This window comes from Camellia sinensis, unplaced genomic scaffold, assembly GCF_055761805.1.
Source record: "Camellia sinensis isolate YWXY unplaced genomic scaffold, ASM5576180v1 Unanchor1, whole genome shotgun sequence".
NCBI classification, from domain to species: domain Eukaryota; kingdom Viridiplantae; phylum Streptophyta; class Magnoliopsida; order Ericales; family Theaceae; genus Camellia; species Camellia sinensis.
This window is the reverse complement of record NW_028128987.1, coordinates 16141421-16152146: the sequence shown is the minus strand read 5'-3', so window position 1 is coordinate 16152146 and position 10726 is coordinate 16141421. Positions and strand designations below refer to the sequence as shown.

The 10726-nt window shown below is 30.9% G+C and overlaps 1 protein-coding gene across 1 annotated transcript; it reads left to right on the top strand.

Moving 5' to 3' along the window:
* The first annotated feature begins 1750 nt into the window (after positions 1 to 1750).
* On the top strand, positions 1751 to 10516 carry LOC114271165 (uncharacterized). The gene is made up of 10 exons (XM_028212775.2): positions 1751 to 2003; positions 2157 to 2426; positions 4314 to 4518; positions 6421 to 6511; positions 6598 to 6746; positions 8309 to 8552; positions 8739 to 8843; positions 8948 to 9130; positions 9224 to 9428; positions 9780 to 10516. Exons 2-10 carry the CDS (start codon positions 2195 to 2197, stop codon positions 10262 to 10264), a joined length of 1899 nt encoding a protein of 632 aa, XP_028068576.1. The 5' UTR covers positions 1751 to 2003; positions 2157 to 2194; the 3' UTR covers positions 10265 to 10516.
* The last annotated feature ends 210 nt before the right edge of the window (positions 10517 to 10726 follow it).

The following is a 10726-nucleotide window of genomic DNA, read 5'->3' as shown; positions in this document are numbered from 1 at the left end:
TCTAATAAATAAATATGTATTTGCAAAAAATAAAGTATTTATAATTTTACAAATAAATTATTTATATTTTTACAAATAAATCTGATAAAATCATATGTTATAATTATTGAATAAATTTATTTTATTTTTCATAAAAAAATAGTTTAAATCATGGAAAAATTACTTTACAGTAAATCAGAAAAGAAAAATCTAAACCAAACCAAACCAAACCAAGCCTTAAGTCCCATCAAATGGGGTCGGCTACATGAATCCTTCTTCTCCACGCGGTCCTATCAAAGGTCATTTCATTAGTCAAATTAAGTAGATTCATATCTCTATTTAAAACGCTAGTCAACGTTAATTTAGGCCTACCCCGTCCCCTAACACTTCCATCTACCGTTACAGCATCGCATCTCTTCATTACTGCCTCTGTTGATCTCCGTTGAATATGACCAAACTATCTCAAACGATTCTGTCTCAACTTATCTTCTATCGGTGCTACTCCTACCCATTCCTGAATACACTCATTCCTAATCCTGTCTTGTCTAGTCTTACCACACATCTACCTTAGCATCCTTATCTCAGCCACACTCATCTTATCTACATGTTGTTTCTTGGTTGCTCAACACTCCGTCCCATACAACATAGCTGGTATAATAGCCGTTCTATAAAACTTACCTTTTTAGTCTAGTGGGTATTCGTTTATCGCACAATACCCCAGACGCACTTCTCCACTTACACCATCCCGCCTTAATCCTATGGGCCACATCTGCATCAATCTCTCCTGCTGTTGTGATAATCGACCTTAGATAACGAAAGTGTTCACTCTTAAGCAATTTTTTAGTTCTCAATCTTCACTTCTTCCCTACTTTCATTATTACTGTTACTAAATTTACACTCTATATATTTTGTCTTAATTCTTCTTAAAGTGCGATTTGCACCTCATAAATTTTCATCTCCATCACAAATTAATTTACGCTCTTTATGGTTTTAGTAATTTTTTCCTCTTCTCCTCTCAAAGCAGTTCTCCCTTAAATTATCCAAGTCGGCCAAATCGCACAATACCCAACAACAACAGCACCTCTTTTATATTTTGAAAATAATAGTTTATTTGGTTTGAATTTTTTAAATTCATTTTTTTAAAAATTAAAATTTTTTATTTTTATATATATATTTTTGTTTTTACTTTTTTTTAATATATTAAATAATTTTTAAAATTTTTAAATACACCTAACACAAATACACTTAAAATATAATATTTATGAATTTTTTTTAAAAAAAATTCACTAAATACCAAAACTATAAAAAGAATATAAAAATTCAATACATTTTTTATATTATTATAGTTTTATTAATTTTTTAAAATATTTTATTTTTTTAGATAAATCTAATTAAGGTATTTCTAAAAAAATAAAAAAATACTTAAAATTTTAAAAATATTCACTAAAAATAAAAAAAATACGTAAAATAAAAATTTTAATTTTAAAAAAATTAAATCTAAAAAATTAAAACCAAAACCTTTTGGAAAGTTAGCTAAAAACTAACTTCTAGCTTTTAATTCATTTTAAATCACATCATCTCTTACATTTTTTACACATAAAAAAATAATTTTTTTTTTTTAATCAACTTTTCAAATTACTCCCACAATATTTGATATTCTAAATATTTAATTATAATTCAATTAACAATGATGTATAAAGATGAAGTGTCACCTATTATGAGCTCAATTCCCTTGTAACGTCATTATATTTGAATTTGTGGGTAAAATATAGGGATGTCCGTAGTATTATTCTTGGATTTAAAAATAAAAAAGCTGAAACTGCAAGACAGAAAGACAGAGCAGAGCTATCTATTTATATCATCCAACCCCAGGCTCTCTCTGTACATCTCTCTCTCTCTCTCCCCGTAAAAATCTCTCTCTCTCTCTCTCTCTATCTCTATCTATCTCTCTCTCTCTCTCTATATATATATATATATATCTCCAGAGTCTCCATTTGAGACCAAGCTTTAAGAAGATCCATCAAGTAAGTTCAAAGCATTTCTGCACTTTCTCCTCCTGCCTCATTTCTTTGTTTTCCAGTGAACCTTGTTGTGCTCTGAGATCAATGTGTATATATATTGATAAGACTGACTAGATTTGAACTTACAGACTCTATGGTTGTGCTATGATTTTTCAGATTTGAAGGCAGAGAGATAGTTGATTTGAGACACCAAAATGGGGAGATTTTCAATACCCATCATGATTGGGTTTGTGGTGGTGTTATTAAGCTTGTGGGTAGGCATTACAGAAGAAGCAGAGTATATGAAATACAACGACCCAAAACAGCCATTGAATGTTAGAATCAATGACCTAATGAAACGAATGACGGTGGAGGAGAAGATTGGGCAGATGGTGCAGATTGAGCGCAATGTTGCATCATCTGATGTCATGAAACAGTATTTCATTGGTATATGCAATCTTGCTTTCCTTCATTTCTCTATAGAAATTATTCAATTTCTTCATATATATCTATCTATGTATACTATTATAAATTGAACACATAACTCTTATGGTGTCCTGAACCTTTACTCTCCTCATGCCATGTGGCCGTATTTTTTATTTTTTTAAAAAAAGTTAAACAAAGAGATGGGCAAGGCACCTTTACTCTCCTCATGCCATGTGGCAGTATTTTTTATTTTTTAAAAAAAAGTTAAACAAAGAGATGGGCAGTATTTTTTATTTTTAAAAAAAAAGTTAAACAAAGAGATGGGTAAGGCTTGAACCCATGACTATGGGTTTAAGTACGAGGACTCGTACCACTTAAACTAAATACACATTATAATATTAATTTCATTATTATTATTTTTATTCCTACTTATTTAAATTGCACACACATCGTGTGTGCCACCCACTAGTATATATATATATATATCTTCATATGGTTATTTACCAAACCCACGTTTTTTTTTTATTTTTTAATTTCTGAAATTCAAATAGTTCTCAACTTATTTTTCAAATCCATATCTTGTTTGTTTTTTTGGTGTTAAATACTTTTGTTTATTTTTTTGGATGGTTTGGAGTTTGATTATTTTTTTAATTTATTGATTTTTTTACAAAAGGATGTGAAAAAAAAATAAAAATAAAGAGGTGATGTTATAATTTGTAGCAAATAAGCTGCTTATTAGTAGGTCCCTCAAAACAAAAGAAAAAAATCAATGGCCTTGCTTGTTTTCACTTTTAAAAAAATATTTTTCAAAAAATTATACTTTCTTATTTTCTGTGTTTTTTTTGTTTTTACTGAATTTTTTTAATATTTTAAGCAATTTTTTTACTTTTTAGACACACCTAAAAAGTAAAAAAATTGTAAAAAAAATATTTTAAAAATTTATTAAATACTAAAAATACAAAAAAAAAAAAATATAAGAATTCAATATATTTTTTGTATTTTTATGTATTTAATTAATTTTTTAAAATAGTTTTTCACAATTTTTTTACTTTTTAGATACATCTAAGTAATCTAAAAAAGTAAAAAAATGTTTAAAATTTAAAAAATATTTACTAAAAACAAAAAAATACGAAAACCAAAAAAGTCAATTTTCAAAAAATTTAATCCAGAAAACTCAAACCAAACACATTGAATAAATTTCGGTCTGTTTTGTCGTGATATTTTGAGATTTCTTGATAAATATTTCACTTTTTTAAGTTTAGATCCACTTAAATTTTTTTTAAACAAATATTAAAATATGAAAGAAAAAAAAATCACTAATAACAATGAAACAAAAAATTAGAAAAGTGATACATACCCATTAAAAAATTTTAAAAACTAAATCAAACAAGGTATTGAAATTGTTTTTGAAAACACTTGGAAGTAGTCCTGTTTGAAAACACAATTTCATGATAGAAATGACATCATGAGTTTGAAATAAGTTAAAAACTGCTTGAGGCACCGTTTGGGAAGGTGGGTTGGAGGTTTTTTTGGCTATTTTAGCCACAAAAAACAAAATAGGCTATTTTAGCCATAACAAACAAAACATCACATCCAACCCATAATCATTACATTCTTCTCTCACAAAAAAACTCAAAAAAGCCAAAAAGCTAAAAAGCCCTTCCCAAACCAAGCTTTTAAGCCCAGGCTAAAATAGCCAAAAAAGCCAAAAAGTCAAAAAGCCAACCCACTTCCCAAACGGAGGCTGAGTTTGGTTAATAGAGATTTTAAAAACTCTTTTATCTTCTACAATTTGGTGTTCTGTAGTTTCTTACATTGTCTAAACTACTTTCAGTGTTGTTTAGAGCCATTAATTGTTTATGTGAATGTGTTGATTTTGTACTGAAGAAGAGGAATTGAATTGAGCAGGAAGTATACTAAGTGGTGGAGGCAGTGTACCGGCTCCAAAGGCTTCTGCCGAAACTTGGGTTAATATGGTGAATGATTTTCAAAAGGGTGCTGTCTCTACCCGTCTTGGAATTCCTATGATTTATGGGATCGATGCTGTCCACGGCCACAACAATGTCTATGGTGCCACCATTTTTCCTCATAACGTTGGGCTCGGAGTTACCAGGCAAGTAGAGCTGATTCTAGGACTAAAAATTGTTGATATAACCCTTTTTAGATTCCATAATATTTCTCTTTGGGTTCGCAGCAATATTTAGCATTGATTTATGGAATGATTCTGGGACTAAAAATGTTTTTTAGCCTGACAGGGTTTATTAGCCTAGATATGCTTATCTTTTGGTTCTCGTGTGAAATGCGAAAGGAATTTGAATCCTGGTAGTCTCAGATGTGTGGTCTGTGTGTGGTGAACACTTTTCAAGATCACAGTAAAGAATTATTAGTGACTAATATATTATATTATAACTTGATAATTTAAAGGGCATTTTGTATAAAGTAATACTAAATTGACAACTTAGAACTTGTGTGTTTGAATAGGATAGGTTTTTGACTTTAAGAGATTTCGTAAGTATTGATTTATTTTCAATTTTATTATGTATGTTGAAAATTTAGTAATTTGACAGCTGGGAAACTTGAAAAATGGGTCATTTGATTTGTTTGTTTAAGCTTGTGTTTTAACTTCAAAAATTTCAAGAGTAGGTAATTTAAAACTTTCAGCGTTTTGGACTTTACCAAAAAATTGACAGCAGGAACTTTGAAGAATTGGCTCATAATATGTTTATTTGGGCAAAGTTTCAATGGCAAAAAATCTCATAACCAATGATCATGATCTCCTTCCAATGCTGAAACATGATTGGTTTGACTCTAGAAACATGATTCCACCTTTATGTTTCAATTCTTTATTTGGTTTAAGTTTTAAAAAATTGATTCCAAGACTACATTTGAACACTCACTCAAAGGAGAGAATTTTTGAATTTTGAAAAGAGGGGATTGGGTCTATCCGGTTGTTCGCTCGGACATCTGAAAACATCTTCTCGGATGTTTGGTCAGTCGACCAAAATAGTATTTTTGTTTGTGTTTTTTTGTGTTGCAGTTGGCACCTATTATTTGAAAAAAATAATAATTTATATTTATTTTTGATATTTTTTTAAATATAGAAATTATTTTTTAGACCAAATTATTTGGCCATTCATTTAAAATTAACAAAAAAAATTTAAATAAAAATTAATTTGTCACAGTAATTTTTAAAGAATAAAAAAAAAATTAAACTAAACAATTAAAATAAATTATCAAACAAATATATAATCAAAAGTAATTTTAAAACACTAATCAAATAATTTTTTTTTAACAAAAAATAATATACTGTATATATATATTTTTAATATTTTAAATAAAAAATATTCAGTGTGTTTGGTTTCAGTTTTCTGAATTTAGTTTTTTAAAAACTGAATTTTTGGGTTTTCGTGTTTTTTTATTTTTAGTGAATATTTTTAAAATTTTCAATATTTTTTTTTTATTTTTTTAGATGCACCTTACTTAGATATATCTAAAAAGTATAAAAATTGTGAAAAAATATTTTACAAAATAAAAATATAAAAAATGTACTGAATTCTCGTATTTTTGTCGTATTTTTGAAATTTAGTGAATTTTTAAAAGGTCTTTTTCACAATTTTTTTTACTTTTTAGGTATATTTATGTCTAAAAATTAAAAAAATTGCTTAAAATATTAAAAAAATTCATTGAAAATATTAAAATACGAAAAATGAAAAAGTAGAATTTTCTGGAAACCGTTTTGTAAAAACTGGAACCAAACAAGCTGATTTGGATTTTTTTAAAATTTTTTAAATAAAAAAATTATTTTTTTAATAGAATTTTGATTATGAGTTAAGTATAGTTATTAATTTTTAAAACTCATAATTATTCCTACAAACTTTCGAGCTGTGGTGCCTAGTTAAAATGAAATTAGACGACCTTGAAGTGCTCGCTTGCATTTATTTGCTTCCAATTTTAAATCCACTAGTTCCAATTTTTTGTTGGCTGATCTGTGTTGAAATTTATGTCGACTTTTTAGGGATCCTATACTTCTCAAGAAGATTGGGGAAGCAACTGCACTTGAAGTTAGGGCTACAGGAATCCCTTATGTTTTCGCTCCATGTATTGCGGTAAATATACATTATTAGAGTACACAACAAACTAACCTTGTTTGAATTATAGTTTGGTTTGGTGTCTGATAATTCTGTTTCTACAGGTCTGCAGGGATCCAAGATGGGGCCGGTGTTATGAAAGCTATAGTGAAGATCATAAGATTGTTCAACAAATGACTGAAATCATACCCGGCTTACAAGGCGATCTCCCTACTGCAAATTCTCAAAAGGGTGTTCCTTTTGTTTCCGGAAAGTATGAACCTACATCTCCTTTTACCTCTCTCCGCTTTTTCCACCAGGACAATTGTTATTAACTAGTGATGTTTTATTAAGGCCAAGTTTGGCATCTCCATATAATTTATCTGTTTATCTTTTTTTTATCACATTACTTCTTTACTTTTCTGCACATCTTTTCGTAAAAAAATAAAAAGTACACTTATTTAGATCAAGAAGTGTGTCGATGTTTTATTAAGACACAGACACGTGACACGATACACTTGTCAAGAAGTGTGTCGATGTTTTATTATCGCAGGACTATTTTAGAAAGATGATTATAATCAATTTTTAAAAAAAATTGATTATAAGTAACTTTTTTTTATGAGAGAAAATGTGAGTTATAATTTGGATAAGGACTTATAATCCACTTTTCAAAAGGGGTCTCCGAAGTGTTCGTACTGCTTAAATTAAATGGTCCCGGACAAACTCTTTGATTAGCATATACTTTATCATCACGTGGAGTGCAAATCTTTTGACCTTGAAGTTTCTCATTCGATTTTCAAAAGTTAAAATACTTTCCATGTAAGATTAATTGCTTGTAGACATATATTTGCCAATCACATGATGGTGGGCCTAACATTTGCTAAAATGTTGCACAATGGACATTGAGAAAGGACAAAAATATTAAAGTTTGTCCCCTATATTTTAGCTTCATTTTTTTGTAACTTGATAGGATGTGTTCCTCGTGTCACTCTAATCGGACAAGGGGTGCCTGCTGTACTTTAAGCACAGCAGGCTGTGCCGTGAATGGAAAAATAAGGGGCTTCAGATATTTTTGTTTTTTTTTTCTTTTCTTTTTGCCCTTTTGGCTGTACAGCAGTGCCTGCTGTACAGCAGGCACCCCTCTCCCACTCTAATCATTTTCTAGTTGAATGTGACGGTTCGGTAGCTAGCTGTGATGGCGCAGCCCTTGACTGGTTGGAAGTCCATTATTGGACCTAGGGTGAAGTCCGTGAGCCTGAAGACCTTCTAGTCTCATAAATGTCATTGATAAATTAATATTTTTGATATTTAGTTAGATTAGTTATATTATTATTTATAAGATATTTCTGATTGTGTTTCCAAATAATAATAGGGATAATTATCTATTCGACTAGAGTTAATAGACTATTACATATGCTAAGCTTTACAGTGTAATGATCAGCTTTTGATTTATAAGATATTGAGTTTAAGAAAGATTGACCGTTTGAGTTCTTCTCTCTCCCTCTTCTCTACTGTTTTCACATCACTTTCTTACTTATATATTTTCACATCACTTTCTATTTTCTTATATACCATGTACAATATTATCTAAATGTTTATCTGTTATGCTTGCAAAGGTTTCGTCTGTACCCAAAAAAAAAAAAAAAAAAAATGTAAAAAGTTAGTTGGACTGAGAAATCAAATGTGTCATTGCTTATTTCAATTTTGTAGAAATATGATTTACATGTTTCGTGGCCAGGAAAATCACATGGGCGAATTGTTTCTAAGATTAATTTGAAAACCATTAAAAGCAAACCCCTGACTGATATTTTCTTTTTTTTTTTTTTTTTAATGAAGGACAAGAGTTGCAGCCTGTGCTAAGCACTTTGTGGGAGATGGTGGCACAACCAAGGGCATAAATGAGAACAACACCGTGATTGACTTCCGCGGATTGCTCAGCATTCACATGCCCGCATACATTGACTCTATCAGGAAAGGTGTTGCGACAGTGATGGTATCTTACTCAAGCTGGAATGGAGTAAAGATGCACGCTAACCGTGACCTTGTCACTGGATTTCTCAAAGACAAGCTCAAATTCAGGGTAAACGAAAAAAATCTATTCTATTGTTGATTATATAAAGCACACAACTGACTAGGATTGAAGCTTTGTCACACAATTTTGATTCCAAAAATAACTTTAGCAGCGCCATATTTTTAGTGATTTTTCAGTTGAAAATCAGTGGAACGAAATTCTAGCTGTAATTCTTTTTTATTCTTGTGTTTTCAGGGTTTCGTCATTTCAGATTGGCAGGGTATTGACAGAATTACCTCCCCGCCCCATGCTAACTACTCGTATTCTGTTCAAGCTGGAGTCCTTGCTGGAATCGACATGGTCAGTCAAATTGCATTTGTGATGTAGAATTTAGTAATATTATTCTATGATCATTGAAAAAATTGATACAAGTTGACATTTTATCTTTTATTTTTGAATTGTAGGTCATGGTCCCGAACGACTTTACAGAGTTCATCAATGATTTGACCCTCCAGGTGAAGAACAATATCATCCCAATGAGCAGGATTGACGATGCTGTGAAGAGGATCTTGAGGGTCAAATTCGTCATGGGACTCTTTGAAAATCCAATGGCTGACAATAGCTTAGTCAACCAACTGGGAAGCAAGGTTCATATCATTGTGAACTCGAATATCTGTTCTTTATTTTTAATTTTTGTATATATATATTTAATTGTTATATTTTCTATTCACTTGGAATAGGAACATAGAGAATTGGCTAGGGAAGCTGTGAGGAAATCACTCGTGCTTCTAAAGAACGGTAAAGCTGGTTATAAGCCAATGCTTCCGCTTCCCAAAAAGGTGCAAAAGATACTTGTTGCTGGAAGTCATGCCGACAACTTGGGTTATCAGTGTGGAGGATGGACAGTTGAATGGCGGGGTGTTAGTGGCAATGATCTCATAGTTGGTATGTTTTCCAAGTTTATTTTTCATTAAAATGTTTATGATTTACAAAACTTTTCTTCAAGAACAAATTAATTCTTAACCAGTGCAATGGGAATTATATTGGATTAGAGTCTTGTACACTGAATCGCTCTTTTATACTGTATAGGATAGTCACTTACATACATTCTCTGTTTGGCAACAGATGAGAAGTCACATATTTTTTTTTCTTCAATGAATTTTGTTAAAATGGTTTTTTTTTTTTTTTAGTTTCATCTAGTGTAGAAGGATATAAAAAGCAAAAAACAAAATAACTACTGCAACACTACTATTATAACCATTTCATCTGTCTCATGAAACAACATTTCATTAACAGGTACATCAATCTTAACTGCTGTGAAAAACACTGTTGATCCAACTACCCAAGTCATCTACAACGAAAACCCAGACGCAGACTTTGTCAAGTCCAACCAATTCGCCTACGCCATTGTGGTCGTGGGTGAAGCAACCTACGTTGAGACATTTGGCGATAGCATGAGCTTGACGATGATAGATCCCGGGCCAAACACCATAAAAAACGTATGTGGTGCTGTTAAATGCGTTGTCATCGTCATCTCTGGCCGCCCTGTTGTGATTGAGCCCTATGTCGCGACAATGGATGCTCTTGTCGCTGCCTGGCTTCCAGGAACTGAAGGCCAAGGCATTGCTGATGTTTTGTTTGGTGATTATGGATTTACTGGCAAACTTGCGCGGACTTGGTTCAAGACGGTTGATCAGTTGCCGATGAATGTGGGTGATTCGCATTATGATCCTCTGTTCCCATTCGGGTTTGGTCTGACAACTCAACCTGTCAAGAATTGATATCGATGATTCACAATCGCATCTATTATCCTCTGCTCTGTTCTTGGAAAACTAATTGTTTTGAGTTGATTTGTAGAGAAAATTCCTAATTCGGGTTTGTTTGGTGATTATGATATATGATTTTGGTGTTAACGAAGCCTAATTCCTGTTTGTTCAATTCATATATATGCGGATATAGTTATGGTAGTTATTTTGAGTGTATGATTACATACAATGATAATTAATATATTTAAGTGATTTGGTGAGGAAAAATTCATTTTTGAGTAATGTACTGTGATAAATAAAAATTATATACAATTCCCCCCCCCCCCCCCCTTCTAAAATCATATATCATCCTATAAAAAAGTAGTGCTTTTCTCAAGGCTTACTGAGAAACAAATCATATCAGTATATATTTTTCATTTACATATAGAGTTATACACAAACTCAAATTCAATTTAAATTATACTAATCTTACCTATT